This window comes from Rousettus aegyptiacus, unplaced genomic scaffold (genome assembly GCF_014176215.1).
Source record: "Rousettus aegyptiacus isolate mRouAeg1 unplaced genomic scaffold, mRouAeg1.p scaffold_m13_p_2, whole genome shotgun sequence".
Lineage (NCBI taxonomy): Eukaryota > Metazoa > Chordata > Mammalia > Chiroptera > Pteropodidae > Rousettus > Rousettus aegyptiacus.
Genome location: NW_023416295.1, coordinates 25,590,754 through 25,615,279, shown reverse-complemented (window position 1 = coordinate 25,615,279; position 24,526 = coordinate 25,590,754). Strand labels below are relative to the sequence as shown.

At 31.7% G+C, this 24,526-nt stretch overlaps 1 protein-coding gene across 6 annotated transcripts in view; it reads left to right on the top strand.

The window, feature by feature from the left end:
- The window catches only part of NBEAL1 (neurobeachin like 1), a 121,639-nt gene that overhangs the window by 28,772 nt on the left and 68,341 nt on the right, over positions 1 to 24,526 (top strand). For 5 of the 6 annotated variants that reach the window (XM_036236213.1, XM_036236214.1, XM_036236215.1 and 2 more), the window contains 14 exons: positions 323 to 629; positions 2,561 to 2,667; positions 7,587 to 7,673; positions 9,629 to 9,712; positions 11,523 to 11,621; positions 11,709 to 12,289; positions 13,009 to 13,141; positions 13,753 to 13,872; positions 14,757 to 15,060; positions 17,248 to 17,333; positions 20,678 to 20,767; positions 23,115 to 23,283; positions 23,730 to 23,863; positions 24,347 to 24,506. In XM_036236213.1, coding sequence (XP_036092106.1) covers positions 323 to 629; positions 2,561 to 2,667; positions 7,587 to 7,673; positions 9,629 to 9,712; positions 11,523 to 11,621; positions 11,709 to 12,289; positions 13,009 to 13,141; positions 13,753 to 13,872; positions 14,757 to 15,060; positions 17,248 to 17,333; positions 20,678 to 20,767; positions 23,115 to 23,283; positions 23,730 to 23,863; positions 24,347 to 24,506 — 2,461 coding nt within the window. The remainder of the gene's footprint in view (positions 1 to 322; positions 630 to 2,560; positions 2,668 to 7,586; positions 7,674 to 9,628; positions 9,713 to 11,522; positions 11,622 to 11,708; positions 12,290 to 13,008; positions 13,142 to 13,752; positions 13,873 to 14,756; positions 15,061 to 17,247; positions 17,334 to 20,677; positions 20,768 to 23,114; positions 23,284 to 23,729; positions 23,864 to 24,346; positions 24,507 to 24,526) is intronic. The other variant, XM_016161914.2, reaches the window with a different exon arrangement.

Sequence of the window (24,526 nt, the reverse complement as noted above, 5' to 3'; positions counted from 1 at the left end):
TTATTTGTAAAGTGATATCCTTTTCATAGTCTGCTGGCAAATATCCTTGACCAAAACTATATCCTGTGGCTATTCCTAACTGCAGGAGGGTGGTAAGTGAGTTTTGTATGTAGGCAGATTACTATCTGAATAAAATCGGAATTCTGTAAGTGAGGAAATGAAGACATGCATAAAACTAGCAAAGTATCTTTAATATTTTTTTATATGTTCATTTATTAAAATAAAAAGTTGTGTGAAGATTTATTAAATTCTCTTTGTTTTTGCAAACATATAGAACTTCAGTTATGTTTCGATTACATTTTTATTTTCTTTCATGTTTCAGAGGAATGCTTTGCAAGCAATTTCTCCAGCCACCATGGAAGTTCTTATGAGAGTGTTGGCAGATTGTGATTCCTGGGAGGATGGAAATCCTGAAGAAGTGGGTCGGAAGGTAGAACTTACTCTGAAGTGCCTTACAGAAGTAGTACATATCCTTCTCACGAGCAGCTCTGACCAGCGTCAGGTGGAAACCAGCACTATTCTGGAGAACTATTTTAAATTACTAAATTCAGATCATTCAGCTTTACCTAATCAAAGGAGGTCTAGAGAATGGGAAAACCAGTTCATAGCTCTACAAATCAAAATGCTGAGTAAGTATCACATCAGGTTTATTATACTCATTTTTCTCTTGAGTATTTTTTACTTTATTTTCCACTTTCATTTGAAATGCAAGGCCATTGTATAGAAAGTATTGATTATATAATTCAGATATCATGTGACTATTTAGATTTTGATTTCGAGATAATTAATATGGAATTCATTTGTGTACTTATTTGCTTTAACTAACAAAATCAAGCCTCAATACTCTTTTTTGAAAGTGTTATCCTCTAAAAGCATCGCTGTAAAAAGTCAACTGTGATTTTGAAATTCTAGGAAAAGTAACTTTTCAGAAAGTGCTATTTGTAGTTTCTAATCTATTCAGTTTTCTGTATACTTCTATAACATCTCTACAGAGATTACTTCAACATCTGACCTTCCTCTAGAGCAGCAATCCTCAACCTTTTTGGGACCAGGGACCGGGGCTCCTCTGAGAATCTAATGCCTAACGATCTGAGGTGGAGCTGAGGTGGTGATGCTAGTCCTGGGGAGCGGCTGCACAGACCGATGAAGCTTTGCTCACTTGCTCGCGCACTGCTCCTCCTGCTCACCACCTGCTGTGTCGCCTGGATCCTAACAGGCCACGGACCTGTACTGGTCTGCGACCCAGGGTTGGGGACCCCTGCTCTAGAGAACCTCTGTTTTGTTTTTTTCCTCAGAGATCATGTGTGTGTGTGTGTGTATGTGTGTGTCTTATTTTTCTTTTCCTCCATTTGTGTTGGTTATTTGTTTAATTTTGTGCTTGTATATCTCTCTGTGTCTCTATGTAAGCTCCTTCACCAATATATCTGATTTCTTATTGTATTCTCTTTTATCAAATTGATAGATAAAAATATTACCAAGAGTTCTTTTTTATAGAATTAAAATATTTTTATTACAACTAAACTAGAAAATTCAGATAAGTAAAAAGAAAATAATAGTTTTTATTTCCTATCACCCAGGCATAACCAACATTCATGGTTTGTTGTATAGTAAGAAAATGTGTGTGTGTGGTCAGTATAAAAATACTAGATGTCAAACCCTTTGTGAAACTTAGTGAGACATTACAACAGTATTTCTGTAAGAAAATAAGATTCATCTTATATACATTCTATCCTTTTATATGTTATAACACGTTTATAATTACTGTAAATCGTAAGTTTACAAGGAAGTTTGAGACCATATTGACTAGATTTTTTTTTTGTTGGAAACTATCATATTACCTATGTCAGATGTTTTATTTTTTTTAATTCCACCCCCTTGCCCCCTCCCCCCTACCTCCTCCCACCCACCCCTCACACACCTCCACCCCTAACCTAGGGGATATTGCCATCTCTCCTTAAGAATTAGATCTCTGAAGGCGAAGCATCTCCTCCCACATGCTCACAGCACATACCTGGGGCCTGGCATACCTGGGATATGGACCATGGCTCCACTGGGGCGCGAACCCAGGACCTTCTGCCTGTCAAGCAGATGTGCTAACCAATACTCTATGGAACCACCCCTAGTTCTTTGATTTCTTAATAGCGGTGTTCCTTCAGTAGGAAGCAAGAGCAAAGCATCATCACAAATGGATTAATTACTGGAGTCTCATTTTCATAGTGGCCGTATGTTAATTTCATACTATATAAATGAGACTATGTGGCCGAATATAACCATGTGTTATTTATTAAAAGCAAATTGGGAATCTCACTTGGTTATATTTGAGCGTTATAATGGAAGAACAACTAAGTAAACTAGGCAATATATATCACTTATATAAAAAGTTAAATATTTTTAATAACAGTATAGATACGTTCACTCTTTTTTTATCAAGTAAGTTCATCCCTATTATTTACATGTTTGTCAACCGAAAAGCCTAAATTAAAAATATGGATAGAATAAATATTTCTGTGATTCTAAATTTTCTACTTTATAAATCGATGATTTGTTTTTATTTTTCTAGATACCATTACAGCCATGTTAGACTGCACGGATAGGCCTGTTCTTCAGGCCATTTTTCTTAACAGTAATTGCTTTGAACACCTTATACGACTGCTACAGAATTGCAAGGTATTTTTCTATTATCATTGTCTTTGACTTTAGGAAGTTGTTTTGTTTATGTTTTGATTCAAATTCGAGCATATTACTAAATTTTTTTTATTGCGGTAAAATACACATAAAATATACCATCTTAACCATTTTTAAGTGTACAGTTCAGTGATATTAAATACATTCATATAGTTAGTTGTGCAGCCATCACAACTAAAAGAGATATTTATTCCCCATATCTCCTTTCATCTTGTACAATTGAAATTCAGACCCATTAAACAACTCCACATTTTCCTCTCACCCAGCAACCACCATTCTACTTTCTGTCTATAATTTTGACTACAATAAGTACCTCATATAAGTGCAATGAAACAATATTTGTCTTTTTGTGACTTATTTCATCTAGCATAATGTCTTTAAGAGTTTTCCATGTTGTAGTATATTACATATTTTTCTTTCTTTTTAAAATCAAATAATATTCCATATGTGTATGTATGCCACATTTCGTTCATTCATCTGTTGATTTCACCTTTGGGCTGTCATAGATAATGTCGTTATGAACCAAAATATACAAATATATCTTCAAGACTTTGCTTTCAGTTATTTGGATATATATCCAGAAATGGGATTGCTGGATCATAGTAATTAAATTTTTAATATTTTGAGGAACTACCTTATCATTTTTCATAGTGGGTGCACCATTTTACATACCGTCAGTGCAGAAGGGTTCCAGGTTCTCCACATTCTCATCAACAGTTATTTTCTTCCTCTTCTTCTTCCACTCACCCTTCCTCCTTCCCTTTCACTTCCCCTTCCCTCTCCTCCTCCTTTTTCTTTTCTTTCGGGTATGAAGTAGTATCTCATTATGTTTTGATTTGCCTTTTTCTAATGATTAGTGAGCATCGTTTTATGTGCTTTATTTCTCCAGTCTTCTTTGGAGAAACGTCTGTTCAATTTTTTTGCACATTTTTTAATCAAGTTGTTTCTTTTGAATTTTAAAATCTTTTTTGTTATGTACTGTTAAAATCTGGTGTGAGCCTTAGATGTGTATGATTTTTGTGCTTTTGTTTCATTTAAGATTATTAGTATTTTTCTGTTATGATTTTAATGTCATATAATATTAAGTGGATGTATCATAATTTATTTAACTGTTCCCTATTGGAACATGCTTAATTCCTTCTTTCTTTTTTTTTTTTCTGTTACATAACTCTCAAGTTTCATAGAATAGAATTTTATTTCTAACAGAATTACTAGGACAAAAGGCATACACTTTTTTAATTTAGGGAACATCAAAAGCAACTCGCAAATAATTGGAAAATGTAGAAAAGTAAAAAATAGTAATACTGTTAAAGTTCTTGATAATACTGCCAATATGCATATTGTTTTTCTTATTTTTTACTGATTTACACTTGTAGAAGATTTGCGTGTGAGTACAGAATACCTAATATCTCTGATTATTATATCATATTTTCATTAATTTCAAGATGGAATCAGAAACTTTTTAGAGAGCTTTTTGAGAAACCTTTGAAAAGTTACTGTTAGGCAACTAGACAGACATGAGCAACAGGGGGAACAAAAGAATAGGGCCTCAGCCTTCAAAGAGTTTTTACCTTTCTATTTAAGGTATTTCTTTCATGGACTCCATGCTGAAAATATTAGGGTTTCATTCTGATTCTGTAAGACTATTCCAGAACAGGATTTTAATATCAGCTCCTTCAATTTTTAGAAGGGTTATCCCTGAAAACATTTATGTAATTAGGTTGCTTAACTTATCAGTAAAATAGTAAAGGAGAGCATAAAATAGTAAAGACTATATTAATTAAGTAAATAGTAATGAATATTTATGAAGTCAATGAAAGTACCACATTACCTCAGAGAGTCAAGACGCCTCCTCCCACCTTTTAAAAATAATTTATTTTGGGGAGAGAAACCTTGCTGAGATGAAAGCAACATAAGAGAAATGTTTATAAAACCTTTTGTTTGTTGTAAAAAAGCGGTGCGGCTTTATCAGTTATAAAGGCAACTTCAGTGATAAGGACAAAATCTCACATATGTATAGAACCTACCAATCACACATTATAGTAGGTAAATCACTAGGATAAAATGTAGTTCCTACTAAAATTTACTAAGCTTGTTTTTCAGTATAACAAACTATATTTCACTATTACAATTTGAAAGGGAGATATGGTTTGAATTAATGTAAACATTTTTTTAAAACTATTTAATGATATTTGAATTAATGAGAAGAAAGTAACAGCACTTTATAGTAGCAAAAACAAGGATTCAAAACCATTACATTGACTTTAATACTCTGGAGTCGAAATCATTTTTTAAAAGTATAGGCATTACAGAGTCAGATGACTCTGGAAAGCTCTTGATATTTTTGGTCTTATTCACCTTTGTTTTCTTTATTTTCTTCCCTTTCTTCCTCACATCAACTCCTTAAAATCAACTACAACAAAAATTTATCGAGACAGTCTTAGTAGGAATGAGAATTTATAAAAGGAGCAACTGAGGGATGCTCTATAGAAAGAGCATTGAGAGTAGATAGATAGAATGATGTAATTGAAAGCCTGACATTGGAGTCACACCTGCTTGGATTCATATATATGTCTTAGTGACCTTGAGCAAATTTCTTTTCTTTTTTTAAAATAGATTTTTGTTTAAATTCTAGACCAATACACAATAAATATAGAGATTATGGAGGAAGAAGTATAAAGATATTTTTTCTTAATCTTTTTACAAAATATATTTATAATATTTAAATTATAGAACTGTGGCAAAATACACATAATATTTGCATGTATATTTTCAATGTGAACATATATTTTTCTTTACAGAATAGGGATACTACTGACTATTTTTGTATTCCGCTTTTAAATGTGTTACATCATGAGTCTTCTCATCCCAAAATGAGACTTCCCTTCCTCAAAATATATGCCATCATATGTTTTTCAAAACATTGTTTTTAATGACTGCAAATATTTCAACCCAGACATTCTCAAAGTGTGGGGTCCCCAAGATCATTTTAGGGACTCTGCAGAGTCTAATATAAATAGCATTCCTGTTTGAGGCTAGATTTTCTTCATTAACCAAGATAACATTATCCCAACAGTCTGAATGCAAAAGCAGGTATGAGAGTTCATCTATTTTCTATTAAGTCAGACATTTAAAGAGAATTGCAAAAAGGTAGAAGCAGTGTCACCCTCACTAAGGTATATTTTGGAAATTTTATTTATTTTTCTTAAAAGTGTTTTTATTGTCAACATGTAATGTGTTATTGTTATTTTTTGAATGAATAAACACATATTTTGAAGTATCCTGATTTTAATTTCTGATATGGTGACTATTGATAGATATAACCCAGAAGTTATTTGGGGTTCTCAATTTTTAGGAGTGGTAAGGGGTCCTGAGACCAGAAAGTTTGAGGATTTCTCTTTCAATCTAAAGATATACCATCAATTATTTAACTATTGTGCTATTGTTGGATATTTGGATGGTTTCTTATTTTTTGCTGTTGTAAATAAAGCTGAAGTGAGCTTCTCTATTCTAAAATCTTGGTGTGAGTTTCTAACTGTTTCTTAGGGTAGATTCCTAGAAATAAAGTTACTAATTTAAACAGTAAGAACTTTTTAAAAGATTCTCAAAATGGAATACTTTCTGGAAAGACTACTAATTTTTGCTTCCCTCAGTATTGGTCATCCCTTAAACTAGATAAAATGGAATATTACTATATTTTATACATTCGCCAATAATAATAATACCAACTTTCATTTATTAAACTTTTGTTATGTGCCAGATACTATGCTAAGAACCTAGCATGAGTTATCTCATTTAATCTGCACACCTATTTCTTGAGATATTATTTTCCTTTTTGAGAAGTGGCTTTTCTTAAAAACCAGACAGCTATTAAATAACAGAACCAAGAATCACATCAGGTTTCAGATTCCAAATCATATATTGTATACACTAATCTATTTTTAGGTGAAGCTTTACATATGCTTTTGCATACCATATCGTAGTACTATTTTATCCACTTTATTTTATATTGTATTATTTCAGGACATACTGGACTTTTCTTATTTCTGAAATGATAGAATGTTCTAACAACTTTCTTCTTAGGATGCTCTTGATAAATCCCTTTGTAAATCTAAATTTCTCTCCCTTTTCACTCTCATTTAAATTATTTTTCTCTTTACCCATCTGTTACTGAAGTATTTTGGGATGCTGAGTTTTATATACTTAAACCAAAATAGTTGATTCCTTTATTTCTTTCAGAAGAGGGTAATCCTGTGTGTGTTTAAGATAATTCTAATCCCTTTTCTAGTACATAAACTAATATAAATTACGCTCAACTCTTGATACTGTTGATTTGTATTTGGAGAATACTGTTACAGAATTTTTAACAAAATGTGTGCTCAGATAAATTTGGAAAATACTGAACATTGACTTCTCTTGTCAATCATTAGCATATTTGAGACTCTGAGAAGTATTTCTGGAAAGAACCCTTGTAAAAGTTAGTTTAATAGCACTTTATAAATGCTATTAATTAATTACAGAACCCTTACTGTGCATTATTTACTACATTATCTTTAGTCTGTCTCAATAAGAAGTCTGTCTCAAAAGAAGCATATTTCCTTTTTTTCGCTGAGATATTCTCAGCTAATTCTTTGAGACTTTAGGAAGATTAAATTATTGCTGCTGTTTCTTATTTTAGTAACTTTGAGTTCTCAGAGATAAATAAATAATAATTAATTAAATGGTATATGAACTAATGTCTGTTACCCCAATTATGAATAGTTGATTGTTAGTTTAAAAGTGGTATACTTCACAAGTGAATTCTTGGATTTATTTTCAAAAGACACGGAAATCCGTTTAAACTTCATTTCTGCTTATAGGTAAGAATTTAATGTTCTGTCTCCATTATTCTTGTTTAACAGCTGTTTTTAAATGCTAACAATAAGGTGGCAGACAAGAATGAGAAAGACCTTGCCAACAAATTACTGACAGAAATGAATGAGGACCAGGTATCTACAAAGCCTGCATCTTGTTTCAGCTGAAGTCCAAAATCAGTCAATGGGATCAATGATTCCTGTACTTTTTTTATGTCTTAAAATACACAAACATTATCTTAATTTTAATATTAATTATTTTTGAAAATTGTTTAAAGCCTTTTTTATTTTGAATTTTTTATCTAAAAGATAAAATATACTGAAACCTTGGTAGTTGATATAAATGATCAACAGTATTCCATCTACGTATGTGTGTGTGTGCTTTTTTTGAGGAGATATAAAGTACAGGAATGGGATCCCAGTATCAGCACTGTTCACCTGGTGGTGACTTGATATTTGGGAGCTTCTTTTTCTAAGCATTATGGTGTATTGGGACTTCAGGGCTTTGTTTGTAAATATGTATGGTCAATTTTAATATCTTGATTCTTTGCTTCTTGTTGACAAGTAATGATTATAATTCAATGGACAACCTGAATCTTGGAGGAAGGGAAGAAGATGCTGAACTCGTTGAGTCTTAGAGTAAACTTAACTTTTTCTTTTCTAAAAATTCAACTCTATGTGGGAATAAGGCAAAAATATGCAATTTATGTTGTTTGTTATTTTTCTTTCCCAAAATGTTTGTGAAAGAGCTTATTACATTATGTCATTATTAATATTATCTTAATGTCCAGGTTTATAAACAGAGCTGTGATATAGAAAGAGACATGATAACCTATTATTTTGTATTCTGGATGTCGAATATCAATTACAGAGTACTGTTTTAGATTTCTATATAAGTGTTAGTCCCTCTTAAGGCTTTCTTATAGTGTAATAAACGAGTTATAATAGTCTTCTTAGAAGTTATGTTAGTATTCCTAGTTGTAGGTAGTACGATGCCTAGTCCTATTGGATAAAGTCTAGGAATGATCTTATTTGCATAAAATTCTATATTTAATGCATATTATGTTTATTGCATATGTAATATGTTTATTATATGTAATAATGTTTAACAAACAATATCAACAAAAACTGAGATCTCAGATTAAATAATTTGCCTGAAAGTATCAATCCCTTTACTCAAATCATTTTTAGTGGGAGTGGGAGAGGAAAATCCTATTTATGGAATAACTAGCATCAAGTCATAGTAATGTATTCTAGATTTTTGAAACTTAGTTTCTACAACTCTCTAGTCTTTATGCTATGCTTCCGTGGTTGCACAAGCCTGATGATAAAACAGTCATGTTCAATTTTTTTTAGTATTGATGTTATATTTATTTTTGTTTTCTTACTATAAATGCACTGACTTGAAATTTAACACATCTCTTTTTTTATGGTAAAGCTTACAAAGAAAAAGACAAAATTGAGCTGGTTTTAATTTTTCTTACAACTTTTGGCATTGTAGATTGCCTTCTTAAAAACACGACAATATTTATAGATACATATTTCATTTTATGTTCTGCTTCAAGTTTTGCATTTTGTGTAAAAAAAGATATACCCTATTGTTTGCAAGTGTGATTAATTAGTTGTATGCACATACCAATTTTATTATAACACAGGGTTTGGAAACTAAGTAGACAGGACTATTTTAGCCATCTTATTATATATGCTAATGAAATTTAGACCCAGGAAGTTCATGTGTATTTTGAAGGGAAATTAAAACAATATAATTTCCAGTGATAGACCTCCCTCCCTTCCTCTTGAGATTGTCCATTAGGGTTTTAAAAAGCATGTCTTAAAGCTTGGTGTTTGTTTTTAAACATATTAATGTAATGAATGAATGTAGCTTATCCTTCTTGACACATGGCTTATTTTCTATCAAGTAGGTAACTTTTCCTTGCAGGTTATAGTGTTTCAGAAATTCATTTCATTGGAAGAGGAATGTATTGCATGTTAAGTAATAATTTTTCCAGGTTTTCAGAACAAAGGTTTCCTAACTGAATGCAAATCTTGAGCACATTTTTAATTTCTTGCCCTTTTTCCCCCTCTGGTAGGTGTTTCAGGGACAATTGGATTGTCTTGCCGTATCAACCATTCAGGCTCTGACAGCAGTAATGAACAAATCTCCAGCTGCTAAGGTGAAACAGATATCTCCAAGCTTTAGAATGTTTCCTTAGATATATCAGTTTTCAATATATATTGTTCCCAGAGTCATGTATGAAAATGTTATACGTATGGTTTCATGCCTGAAATAAAATATTTCACAAAATATCTCATCTTAGATAGGAATCATTTTGCTAATAATTTTAAAGACAGATACCCATGGGCCCTGCTTTGGGATTAGCTAAGACATTAATGATTGAACTGCAAAGTAGTAGGGATTTACAGTGTCAGTCAACAAATGGGAAGAGAACTTTGGTGTTCTGTGGTAGTGTGTTTAAAGAATTAAATTTTATATCATGAGTTTTCTTCATTAATAGAATAATCACTCACTATTTGGTCAGTTGAACTGACTAAGACATGAACATTTTTCACACGTCAACAGCCTTACCAGTTTGGGACTTGTTTTTCCAGATGGCCGTGGGAATTCTGCTTGTTTGTTGTATAGTCACTAACCTTCATGATTTTCTTTCTGTTCTCGTTTACTATCTCTGATTGTTTTGCTGTCTGCTTATGCTGATTTTGTGCTAGTAGTTTTCTCATTGAATAGTTTTAAGGATTAGCGAAGTCGTATTTGTAAAGTGGTAAACATAATGCCAGGCACATGGTGAGTGCTTAAAAATGTCATTGCCTATTACTATTATCACCATTCTACCTTCTTGAGTCCATCACCTCTAATAAATTTCATGCCTTACCCTTTCTGGTTCCAGAAATGAATGAATTACTCTTTATTCCCTAAGCCATGCCTTTGATTGTATTCCTTACTTTGCTTTGGTTTTCGTTAGGTGACTTAACTTTTGCCCTGTAAATGTTGCTATATATAATTCTTGGTTAGAGTCCTGCTGAATAGGCTGTTACAGGCTGGCTAGGGAACCTAATCTCCATTGATAACAATTTCTGTAAGGAAAAAGATCGTGTTAAATTCTAATTGGTTTATAAGTATAATGGATTGTTTGTACTATATTATGAAATTCAAACCTAAAATGATGTTTAAGTCTTTATAATATCAACTTTTTTATACTCTGTTATGCCTTGTATGATTTAAAATTAAAAAGATGACTTAAAACATACCTTTTTTTAAAAAAAATTTTTCTTCCTACCCTTGGCCCACAGTCAACTAGTTCCCCTCCCCAGAAAGGGCCAATCTCATTTCATTTAAATCTTTTGATTTGATAATAAATGTATACATTTCTGCCTCCTTTACTGGACCAATTTAGTGTTATGAGGATTTTTTGGTTGTCTTTATATTTTCCTTTATGGCTTAGACCTTACTAAAATGAACACAATATTCCAGATAATTCAGACCATTTAGATACTAAGAGTAGAGAGAAAACTACCCAGTTTTTTTCTGGTCAGTACTCAGAATTGCCAAGACTCTTTATACCTTTGAGGCTGCTATCTGACTCCTCTTACCCCCCAGATTCTCCTTTTTTTTTTTCCATTTTTATTTTGACATCATATAATACTGTACTTACTACAAATCAAGTGAAGAAGGTAAAGGAAGTATCCTGCAATCTAGTCAGTAAGTAATATAATTTATAATGCACAACTATTCCTAATTTCATTTATTTTACATGTTGATAGGTTATTGTAACATTGTATTCCAAAAGGTAAATGGAGTTTATTTTAAGGTGAAGCACGATTTGTGAAAAAAGAAATGTTGAACTCATAATCTTTTTAATATTAAGTTAATTACTTTAAATGGGTAGTATTCAACATTTTTGAAAATATTTCAACAAATACAGTCTTAGAAAATGTAGATTGATGTGTTTATTTTCCCTCTCCTAGGAAGTATTTAAAGAAAGAATTGGTTATATACATATGTTCGAAGTATTAAAATCCCTAGGTCAGCCACCACTGGAACTACTGAAAGAACTTATGAATATGGTGAGTTTTTTAGCTTTATTAAAAGAAGTTCCATTATCTCCATATCAGGGATAGTAACTAATCTTTGTCTCTTGTGTTGCCTTACAGGCTGTAGAGGGTGACCACACTTCAGTTGGGATTTTGGGCATTAGTAATGTCCATCCTCTCTTGCTTCTTATCCAGTGGCTTCCAGAGCTAGAATCCCATGACCTGCAGATCTTCATCTCTGATTGGCTGAAAAGAATTTGTTGTATTAATAGACAGAGCCGAACTGTTTGTGTCAATGCAAACATGGGAATTAGAATCATTGAAGCCCTTCATTCCCATTCTTCCCTTCATCGAACTTGTGCTGAGAATCTGATTGCACTTCATGGTTCTTTGGGGAGTCAGTCAGTGAGCTCAGAAGAAATCCGTCAACTACTAAAATTGCTGAGGGTGGATGAATCTGAGTATATTCACCCATATACTACTCCCGTGACTCGAGCAATCCTGACAATGGCTCGAAAACAAAGTCTAGAGAGTGCACTGCAATATTTCAATTTGTCACATAGTATGGCAGGAATTTCTGTGCCTTCTATACAGAAATGGCCAGGGTCTGCCTTTTCCTTCAATGCTTGGTTTTGCTTAGATCAGGATCAGTTGACTCTTGGCAATGCTAACAAAGGAGGAAAAAGAAAACAGTTATACAGGTACAGATACAAGTTATGGAATATAAATGAATTCTATCATATGATATATGCTATGATTCTTAAATAGGAAAAAGTTTTTTCAAGCATCTGGATTTTATATAAATGTACAATTTATTTGAAGCTTCTTCATCCTTAGAGTTTACTCAGTTTAAGTGCTTTCTTACTTTCACAATAGTAATTGTACATCTCAAATATTTTGCTAGTTAAGTTCCGAGGTTAGTTTAGAAACAAGTTCCTTCCTAAAGTACTGTAAAAATGAAGAAAAAGGAATAATAATCTTGCAAATGAATGTTAATCCATCTGTTTCATTGAGAGTGCTATATAGTTATATGAAGGACCAGAAAACCATGTGTATGTAAATCCAAACTTAGTTACTTCAGTGGCAATTTTTAATATGCCTTGTGATTTTAAGACCTTTATTCATGCTTTCTGACTCTTACATGGAAGAATTGTGAGGATTTGAAAGTTTATAGCTTTACTATAGTGTGCTAATAGAATTCCACTTATAAGGCTACCTTTTTTCATTTACTAAACTCTTATTCAAAAAAAAAATATTTAAAAATCATTTTCGAAGCAAGGTTGGGCTGATAACGTGGCAACAAAATGTAAGCCACAGTGTGATGAAGATATTCATGATAACATTCTAGTTTTGTGTGCTTCAGCAATGATGAAACTAAACAAATGACTTCAAAAGTTCTGATAATATGTTTTTTTATTAGCTTTTTTACAGGAAGTGGCATGGGTTTTGAAGCTTTTATTACCCATTCAGGTATGTTGGTTGTGGCAGTGTGCACAAAAAGAGAATATGCAACAGTTATGCTTCCTGACCACAGTTTCTGTGATTCCCTCTGGGTAAGGCTTTAGGGCATCACATTTAACTTCTAGATTTTTTTCTTTTAAAAAACACATTTGGCGCATGTACATCAAGTGCTGTCAGCTGCATTTTGAGACTTGATTAATTTTCACTTTCTGTTCATGTTGAAGTTCATCTATGAGGAGGTTAATACCATTCATATTATCATTGTAAATTTCACAGTAATTGTTTTTCTGCTAAAAATTTAAAATGACATGTTCTGATTTCTTAACTTTTTTAGAATCAGATTTGATTTTGAATTTCAATTAAAGTGAAGATACAAATTGTTAAAAATGTATTTCTGTTGCTTTTCTTAAAATTATTCTTAGAAAAATTGATTCTATAGAATACTCATAGACCTTGGAAAGTACAGAAAAGATACTATAGTACAGTTATGTGTAGATTTTCTAGAATAGACAGTGCTTTTATAGTGCTACAGAAAAAAGTGTTATTCACTTTAAAATCATGGTTTTAATCAATATTTAGTCATGCTTAATCTTGATGATCTGCTATTTACACAAACTAGTTAGAGTAATACTCTGAAAACATTTGTCATTCCAAAAACTTAATGTGATCTTCACCTTTTGAATGTGTTATTTTACTTTACCAGCACAACATAACCATTGTTCACATGCCTGGAAAAAGGCCTTTTGGTCAAAGCCTTGTCTATATCTACGATAATGGACAACAGAAAGTCTCTGCCCCTCTCAGATTTCCTGCCATGAATGAAGTAAGCATATCTAACATACTCTTTATGGGACTAATTAACTGAGACCTCTTGAAAAATTTCAATCTAATATAGAAGGTTCTCTATTCTAATGTGTGCCCATAAATTTTTGTCTTTTCTACATACGAAGTTATAGTAGGTTAATATTTAATTCTGTTAGCCTGTTGTCATTTAGATGAAGTCAGACAACATGTAAGAAAGAAAAAACAATTCAAAGAAGAAACAATGTAATTAAACACTTAGAAAAAAAGACATGTAACGGCCATAGGAAAGCCAAAAAATTGAATAGAGCAGAGCAAAGGCTCATTTAATAAAGTTCTCCAAGTATACAAAATATTTAGGGATTGTTATGATGGACTCTAATGAATTAGACACTTTAAACCTTTACATTGTCATTAGGTATAGGACAGAATTTATTTACTAGGGTGACTCTTAAAGAACATGAATGTAAAAGTTCTTTGAATATAATTTTGAAACAGCCTTTTCTGTAGGTAATAGAATGGATTAGATTACTTCCCAGTCTTAATATTCTAGGAACTTCTTGTTGCTGTTCATTTCAATGACCATTTCATCATAACCTATAATTAGTATTATTATACTGATGTGTCATTCTCTGTTCATAAATTTGAAGAGAAAAAAGTAGTTTTCTCTATTTTATAATATAGTAAAATTGTTAAAAATTTTTGTTAATATACATTCATTAAAAATTCCAAATTTACAAAAGGATATGAGGTGAGTGATAAATGCATCCAAATGATGTAGGCCAAACGTAACTTCTGTAATGATTTCTTCTGTATTTATTTGATTTTATATACTGTTTTATTTTAAATGAGGATAGAGATATAATTTGTGTAATTTGTTTTGATTGTTTGTTTCTTAATTTTTAGCCTTTTATTTCTTGCTGCATTGGTTCAGCTGGACAAAGAACCACCACTCCTCCACCATCCCAAATCCCAGATCCACCTTTTTCTTCTCCTATTACCCCTCATCGGACATCATTTGGTGGAATTCTGTCATCAGCCTCCTGGGGAGGAACAACTGAAAAATCAAAATTGGTTACCAAATTGATATCAGCTGGGACCCAGGACAGTGAGTGGGGATGTCCCACATCTCTGGAGGGTCAGCTAGGGTCTGTTATCATCTTCTATGAAGCACTACAGCCTCCTCAGGTGAAGGCATTGTATTTGGCAGGTGAGTATTTACAGTCATACTATTTAATAAAACTTAGTTTTTTTCTGTCTAAATATGAAGAGTGTATTTAATTGAAGTGAAAAAGGAAGAGGGAGCCCACCATACACCATACTCTTCCCCCTTGGCTTAATTGAGATGTTACTGACATGTTTTGTATGTACATTTATGGTGTACAATATGATGATTTGATACACATATATAGTGCAAAATGATTGCTGTAATAGCTAACACCTCTGTCCCCTAACATAATTACAATTTTTATGTTTGTATTGATAATATTTAAGATCTACTAGCTTAACATTTTCAAGTATACTATTCAGTATTAATTATAGTACACCATGCTCTTTTTGGGAGACAAATAAAGCAAGCCTTTGGTAAGTATTTCAACTATCCATAAATCTACCTAGTATTAGCTTCTTATGACTGCCATAACAACACATTACATACTGGATGGCTTAAACACTATTTTATTACAATTCTGGAAGCTAGAATTCCAAGATCAAGTTTACCTCAGACGTGGTTTTAGGTGAGGCCTTTATTCCTGGCCGGTAGATTGCCGCCTTCTTGGCTGTGTCCTCACATGGAGTCTGTTTTTTGTATGTGTGCTAAGAGATATCTCTGGTTTCTTTTCTTCCTTTATAAGGGACCCTTTTTGGATTAGGTCCTGACCTTTATGACATCATTTAACTTTAATTACCTCCTTAAAGGCCTTATTGCTACATATAGTCACATTGGGGGTTATACCTTCAGCATATGAATTTTGAGGATATACAATTTAGTCTATAATACTTTTGGCAGATTTTAGTAAATTGATGAAACAAAATATAAGCCTGTTTTCATAAGAAATTACATGACTGATTCTAAAATCATATGAGTTTTAATTCAAAACTTGTCATATAAAAATGATTTTTTTATAACTTTCATATGAATATGCCTGAACAATTCATGAAGGCAGTAGAATTAGGAGTTGTTAGATAAGATTATGAGCTGTTTTTATTTTGGCTTTTTATCTTTTGGCTATGATTTTAAATATATACTGATTGTTATTGAATCATAACTTTTTAAAATTATATCTATTTTAGTAGATTGCTCAGGAGTTAAGCCTCTAGGTAGTCATGTATATTAACTCTGCAGAATAGTTTGTCAAAATTTCTTTTTTATATTACATAGGAGTTTTGAGAGGAATGAGAATGTTCAGATTTTCAAAGTTTAGAAATTTCTCATTAGTTTAAAACTCACCAAAGTATTTGAAGTTTATAATCTAAATAAATTCCAGGTTAATAATAAGTCATTGAGTGTAATCATCTCAGCTCTGTAGTTTGGATTATGTTCTTCCAGTTTTTTCTACTTATATTTCTACTCATATAAATAACAATTATTTGTTATATAATGTTCATAGTGATTTTTAATGGCTGCCCAATATTATATTGGATTCATAATGTATGATTTACTTTGGCTGTTTATAATTTTTAATATTGATGCAGACTTCAAATATTAAATATGAAGAACTGTTGTACTGATTGTTTTTTTTTTTCTTCTTATTTTGTTGGATTTACTTATGAAAAATTCTCAGGATTAATATTCAAAGTGTGTAAATATTTTTATGGCTTTTAATACATGTTACATAGTTTCCATAAGGTATATATACAAGTTGACAGTCCCTAACAGTAATATATAAGTGTACCAGATTCATCACACTCTCATTAAGATGGAACATTCACTACCATTTTCTTCCTTTTTTGATGTAACATAGAACCTCATTTTAATTTGTATTTTTTTCTTTCTTTCTTTCCTTTTTTTTTAGTAAGTTCAAGAATTTTTCCTACTCATTTGATATTCCATTTCTTTGATGTCTATTCACATTATTGTTTTGCTATTTTGTCTTAAAATTTTGAATTGGTGTACGTTAGCTGAATAAATAGATAAAATTTTGTTATATTTGATATTAGTTGTATAAATTTTTTTTCTATAGATGAGATTGATCCATTTCCATCCCCACTCCCAACTTTTTTAGGTTTACATTGAATTAGAAGTGACATAAACATAAAGTATATTTTGTTTAGTGTGTTTTAACTGTGTTATGTAAGTAGTGTAAAACAGCTTAATTTTAAATTTTGTTCTGATTACACAGAACCGAAGAGGCCATATCTATTCAATGATATGTGTATATGTATAAATGATTTTCAGGTCCAAACTGTTTAAGCCCTTGGAAATATCAAGAGTCTGACATGGCCGACCTGCCTGGTAATGTCCTTCTTCACTACACTGCAAAGGTCAGAATAAAAGCATGGACTCTCCATCTAGTTGTTAACTATGCTATGAACTAGAATTTGTTTTTAATTTCTTTCATTTCAGTGAGTAATTGAGAAGAGGCTTGAATTGCCATTAAAAAATTAACTAATTTTCAAAAGATGAGAAGCATTAAAAATAAAGGCGTACCTCTCAACTAGGGTTCAAATGTGATCATTATGTCATCCCAATTGTATGATTTGGAGTAGTTGTAGTGGGACTTTGTACTAAAGAATTGACTGCAGTAAATAAAATTGTTTAAACTTCTTTCCCCTACTTTTTTGGAAGGATAGATGAAACAATTTATTCAGCATTTTTTTTGTTAATTTTTAAAATATGATATTAGTCAGAAAACAACAACAAAAAAGAAATGTTTACTTAAGAAGGAGAAAAAAGAAACCACCTATCTGTATGCCATGCTGAGACCTTTTTTCTTGGAGGAAAGGTTAGCAAGAGCTGAGGGAAAGATCAAAAATAGAATTGGGAGGAAGAAAAGGGAGAAGTGGCATAAACAATATCAATTACCTTAATTATAGTCAATGTTACGTTGACATTATACATTATAGAATCTTTTTTTCTAGTTTAGCCTGCTAATACATGGCTATAATGTATTACTTTGAATACTTGTATCTCACCTAATAAAATTTACTTTTCAGTTGGTATTTCCCCCTAACTTTTTATTTTGATTAATTTCAAACCTAGAGAGAAGTTGAAAGAATGGTAAGGTCAAATCCTGTGTACTCTTCACTGAATTCCCCAATGATTAACATTTTGCCACACTTGTGTTTATCTGAAGTTATTTGTGAAAGCAGATTGACATAGCTATCAAGACACTTTCCTCCTAACTTTTCTACATAATTATTAACCTAAGAAAATTATCAATAATTCATGTACTACATAACCCATATTCAAAATTTCCTAGTTTCCCTAAAAATATTTATTTAAACAAATTTTTAAAATTTAAATTAAAAAGTTTAATCTTGGATCCATTCAAGGTTCATACATTGTTTATGTCTCTTGTGTCTCTTATTTTTTGTTTCCTATTTGTACCACTAACGTCTTCTTAAAGATTTTTTTTGTTTACCAAACTAGATTTTAGATTATTTTTTAATAACTTAAGGGGACTATCTCTTATATTTATTTTCATTACAACTTTCTAGTATAAATAGATAAGAAATGATTAGATTTAATTTCACTAATATATTTGGTATATGTCTAGACATGTGTCATTTTGGCATTATGGTTGCTGTATTCTTTTCAAAGTAATTTTAAAAAATTAAGGTTGAACTTTTACTATTGAAAGTAAAATTTATGTAACATTATAAAAAGCCATCATTACTTTTCCTCAAGAAACCCAACATGATAAATATATATAATAAGATAGTTTATTGGAGGAATACTTCTTGAAAATGGTGATATATCATAATACAAGGATTCTGTGGTTATGTAAGTTTGGAGGATGTTGCATTTAGTATATCTCTCTTAGAGATTGATGATACACTTGAAAAATCCTGGTATAAAGAAACTAGTTTATTTTTGTTTTATCCTACTTTTTTACTAGTTATTTGAACATAGGACATATTTTGTTTTTTTTTTTACCTCACTTAGTAACAAATACAAGTTTGGAAAAGACTACTGTAGAGTATTTTTTGACAGCAGTTTCTGATTTTTGCACTTATATTTGGGAAGTGTTTAACCATTCATTTGTTTAAAAATTTTTTTGAGTGTCTTCTCTGTGCCAAGAATTTTCTGAACTTTTAGAATACAAAGATGAATAAATTAAAGCCTCTGGCTTACGCTTAAAATCTACAGTGAAATAAACATGTAAAAAATAATTGCAATATAATTTCATGAGCATTTTTTTTTTAGATACCATTTATGGAGGGTTTATATTAAGCTCTATGTTAAATACTTCATGTGTATTGTTTCGCTTAATCTTCACTAAAGCCCTAAGGGTTATGTGGTGTTACCTCTATCATTTCTAAGCTCTAGTTTTTCTGAAACTGACTAAAGATAAGTAACCTGTCTAGCTTTATAATTCTAGTGACTGGCCAGCCTGTTTAATGCATATCCTTAAGCAGTATACAATATTTCTGTGTTGAAATTATGTACAAAATACATTGCAGATACAAAGGAAGGGTGATTTGTTCTTCCAGGAGGTTAGAATATCATAGAAAAGATGGTTTGATTTGTGTTTTAAAAGGCAAAAGTGAGGAGAAAGATGTGCAAGGTGTAGCAAGCAGCACCTACAAAGGCATAGACTATAAAACTGGTTTCCACATGTATTTGGGTGTAGGGGACTAAGCAAGAAGAGAAGATGGCAGCAAATGACATTAGAGGACAAGAGGAGGCCAGATCATAGCAAAAATCCTATGCAGGCATTGGATAGGATTTTAAGCACTAGAGTTATATGATCAGGTTTGTATTTTAGAAAAGGTCTCAACCTGCAATGTGAACATTGGATTGGAGGGATAGGAGACTGGAGGCACCCATGCCATTGGGAAATTAGGTCATAGATACACAGGTACCTACACTAAGATAGTAACAGGAGAAAGACATTTCTGTCTCTGAGACTAACACAGTTCACATTGAGTTAAAAGTAAACTCAATTTACATTTGTTTTATTAAAGCAATTTTTCTCAGTTGCTTTAAGAGGAAAAAAAACAGCCACATCATCTGTGTTAACATTTACAGTTTCTTTATTTCCTTTTGCAATGGGGATTACATTCAAGGATACTTTAGTCAGCAAATTCACACGTTGAATGTGAAGTTACCTGCTTTATAAGCCTTTATGGAAGTTAACAAATAACTTTAAGAATTTCTAGAGTTTCAGACTAAACTCTTTATCTGACTATAACAGAATGTCAGTAATATGAGGGAAAATATTATGTCTTATACCTGTGGTTGATTTTTTGTATTGTAATATATTTTTCTGTTCTGTGGTTTCTACTGTTTCATACTTTAGTCACACATCTTATATAGATCATGAAATTACGCCTAGGGAAATACTAAATGAGAATAAAACATTGAATTTTTTTAAAAGTGAAAAATCTGTTTACATATTAGAAGAGAAAAAAATTATAAACTATATGATTGATGAATAGCAAATCAAGCAGCAGTGATCTGCATTTGACGAATGAGTACTTTAGAATCTAGATCCTGATTTTTTTTAAGAGACAGAGAGTAGTAACACTAAATATTTTAGGCATTGTATCATTGACTATACTATGTATCTTTTAAAATTATGGTGAACTGTTCCATATATAGTTAAAGTTGTGTTTTGTTTTCATTGTGCTTAGCTGTTTGCCATATATTGTTTTTTTCTTAGGCCTGCAAAAATTCAATCTGTCTTGATTTATCTACTAATTGTTTGCATGGAAGGTTAACAGGAAACAAAGTAGTAAACTGGGACATTAAGGTAAGTTAATGATAAATGACAAGCAACATATTATATAAGTTTACAGATCCTTTAGAACAGTGGTCCCCAACCTTTTTGGCACCAGGGACCAGTGTTCCCATGAGAATTTAATGCCTGATGATCTGAAGTGGAGCTGAGAGTGGCGATGCTAGTGCTAGGGAACAGCTTCAAATACAGATGAAGCTTTGCTCGTTCACTGCCTGCCACACACCTCCTGCTATGTGGCCATAGGCCAGTACTGGTCCATGGCCTGGGTGTTGGTTTAGAAGAGTTTATCTATTAGTCACCACCAGATTCATCTGAATAATAAGGCGCGGTTAAAATGTTTTCAGGCAAGATATACAGTTTGAAGGATAAGCAAATAAATAGTTCAGTGACTTTTGATTTGCTTGAAACTTAGTTTTAAACTGCCATGAGCTTAACAGTTTTCATGAGAAAAATATACTGCCTTAGTTAACTGCTCCATTTAAGGTATTTAATCTCTAAAACTATGTGGCAAATTTCAACCCCTTCTAACCTTATAGACTTCATTGATTATCCCTTTTCTCTTGAATTATATACTCCCTATAGTCTCCTGTCTTTCAGCTTTAAACAAACTCAGATCTTTCCTCTCTCAGGTTAAAGATGAGTAATTTTTCCTTTTCTTCATATCCTGCTCTAACTATATCTTGCCTGCCTTTTTCAAGTGCCTCATATTTTTGTCTCAGCTAGACATATGTCTTTGTTTCTATCTAGAGTTCTCTACTTATTTTCCAAGATTGAGTCAGCTGCTCTTGTCATGGGTACCTGTAGTACTTTATCATTTCACTTATTATGGTGAATAGTAAGTGTTTGTTTGCTCGATTCTCCAGTAGTTCTTAAGAATTTAAAAGGAGGGACCACTTCTTTCTTTACCGTGCCTGGCACAGGGATATGCAATAACATTGTTGACAGAGTGATTAAATTAGTCAGTGTTATTTGGGTTAATATGAAAGTCAGAGATTTTATCCTATTTCTAAAATATAATAATGTTTCCTTAAAGGATATCTTAAATAGAAATTATAGCTTAAGTAAAAAGAGGTATAAAAAAATAGTTGTAGGGAACTTGTTGATAAATGAGCAAAAACCCCTTTTATAGTCAGTTAACACCAATCAAATATGTTCATTCTTTCAGTGGAACAGAAGCCATTAAGATAATTCAGCCTGTGTAAAGATGAATTCACAATTAGTATTAATCTCATATTATTCGTGAAGTATAAGCTCTTTTATTCTTTGACTTTGACAGAAGAATACTTATTCTCGTTAGCATACTAAGATTTATGGCATATTTGCCAATTCATAAGTTAACTTTTGCTGTCACTTGTAAGAATGGTTTTACAAGGCTAGCTTTATTACTTATGTATAGAAAGCTGATTACTTGTGCCATACATTATATTTGAAAATGAAAGCAGCCTTAGTTAAGTTATAGCTATGTTGAAATCAAAAAGGAACAGAATTATGAAGAAGACTATTGCATTTTTATATTGCAGCAAAATCAAAGACAAACTTATACAAAATGACAACTCGAAAAAAATACTTGCCACCAAAAAGCTAGTTTACTTACTACATAAAACTTTTAAAAATCAGTATGAAAAACAGGCAGGGATGTGAAGAGGTTGTTTACAAACTTAAGCTGGGTCTAAATGGCAGTTCAGAATATTATAGCTGTTAATAATAGCTAACCTTGTGTAGCACTTATTTCAGGCACTAAGCACTTTTCATGTATTTGCTTAATCTTTATAACAACTTTCAGAATGGGAATAAATATTATCTTCATTTTACAAATAAAAAAACTGAGGCAGAGAAATTAATAACATGTCAAAGCATATTGAATATATTTTGTTATGCTATCCAAGATAGTCACTTTGAATTTTGGTCAAAGCCAGCCATGCCACCTTTTTTTGTTAATTAAAAGCAGAGGAATCAGTCATATTTATACTGTTGAATACATTCTTTTCCCCCATGATTTATTCTCCTGTTCATTATGCCTAATTGCCCTGTGACACTTTGCTCTTAACATCATTCGTATTATAAAGTCAAGTTATGGTGTCATGTTTGTACTGCCTATGTTTGAAATTCTAAAACTTTAGAAAACAAAGATGCAGTAAAAATAGTCTGGCCTAGTCTCTCTTGAGTATTAAATATTTCGACCACTGAGATATGGCTGCTCTTAATAGCATATCCCCATACAAGGATTCCTGTAGCTTAGACTGTCCTATATATTCCCTAAAGATTTAGTAAATTATAACCTCTTACATGCTATGTAGATATTAAATGAAAAAATTACCCACGTTCTGTAAGATGAAAAAATTGTAATTTTCTTTTTTAGGACATCATAAACTGCATAGGTGGATTAAATGTACTCTTTCCTCTCTTGGAACAAATAAGCCACTTCAGTGAAGGACAGATTCTTGAAAGAATGAATGAAAGAACAGTTTCTGAATTGATAACACCTGTAGAAGGAGATTGGGTGGTATTGACTGCCACAAAGGCATCAGGTATTAAGATGAAATTAATACTAAATAGGCATTGATAAATTTGAGAATTAATTGAAAAATAGATTAAAATGTCTTGCTACTGTTAGGAAGAAACCTAACCATTTGTAGCTGAAGCAGCCTGTGGCTAATTTTGCTAACGTGGTTCAGAGAGTTCATAACACTTTAGTCAAAATTTAAGATGTTGGTTTTACTCTTGATTATCCTTTGTTGGTACTCTTAGTGGAAATATAGCATTGTTAAATTCATGTAAAAAAAATATTTACATGGGCATATAAGTAAACAATATGCAATTGTTGCTTTCTCTATTTGTATTCTGTAAGTAACCTTTGGAAGCAAATTCCTGAACCAAAATCATATTGTTTGTTACAATATGCATTGTGATATAGAAAATGTGCTATAAAAGTGATTAGAGTAATTATGATAATAACATGTTCACAATTCCACAGAATCAAGACTAGAGAGAAGCTTAGTTGCAACATTTATCTTGATTATAAAACACTTTATTCAAAGACATCCTATTAACCAGGACAATCTTATTCACTCCCATGGAGTTGCCACTCTCGGTGCCTTACTTCAGAAGGTGAGCTAGTCTAATATTTTGTAGGTGTGGCTGATGATTATAATTGGCAGTTAGTGTTGGGGTTTTTGATCCTAATAAGTAAATATGTTTTTTAATTACACTATTATAGCTTAAGTTGTATTAGTGGATATAACTTATTTCACAGATTTTACAAATTTCTATATATATACAATCACCTTAAAACCTTATATTGAATCACCTTATACAATTACTTATCTTACATAACAGTATATTATCTTTGATCTACAGGACCTTGTTTGTTAGCTTGGGGGTTTGGGATATTGATCAATTTAAGACTATTTTAGGAATATGACATTAGGAACATACGTTCAGTATTACTTCAGAAAAATTAATGTTTAAGTTATTTACATTTTCCTAAACAATATTTTTGTATTCAGTAGATGTTCTGAATAACTTATTTGAAATTATAGCTTAATAACAATTATTTGAACATTACAGAACCCTCTTCTGTTTGGATTTCAGGTGCCAAACACCTTGATGGATGTTAATGTGTTGATGGCAATTCAATTACTGATTGAACAGGTATCAATAGAGAAAAACATGCAGCTCCTGCAACAGATGTATCAGTATTTACTCTTTGATTTCCGTATTTGGAACCGTGGAGATTTTCCCTTTCGAATTGGTGAGAGCAGGCTATTGATA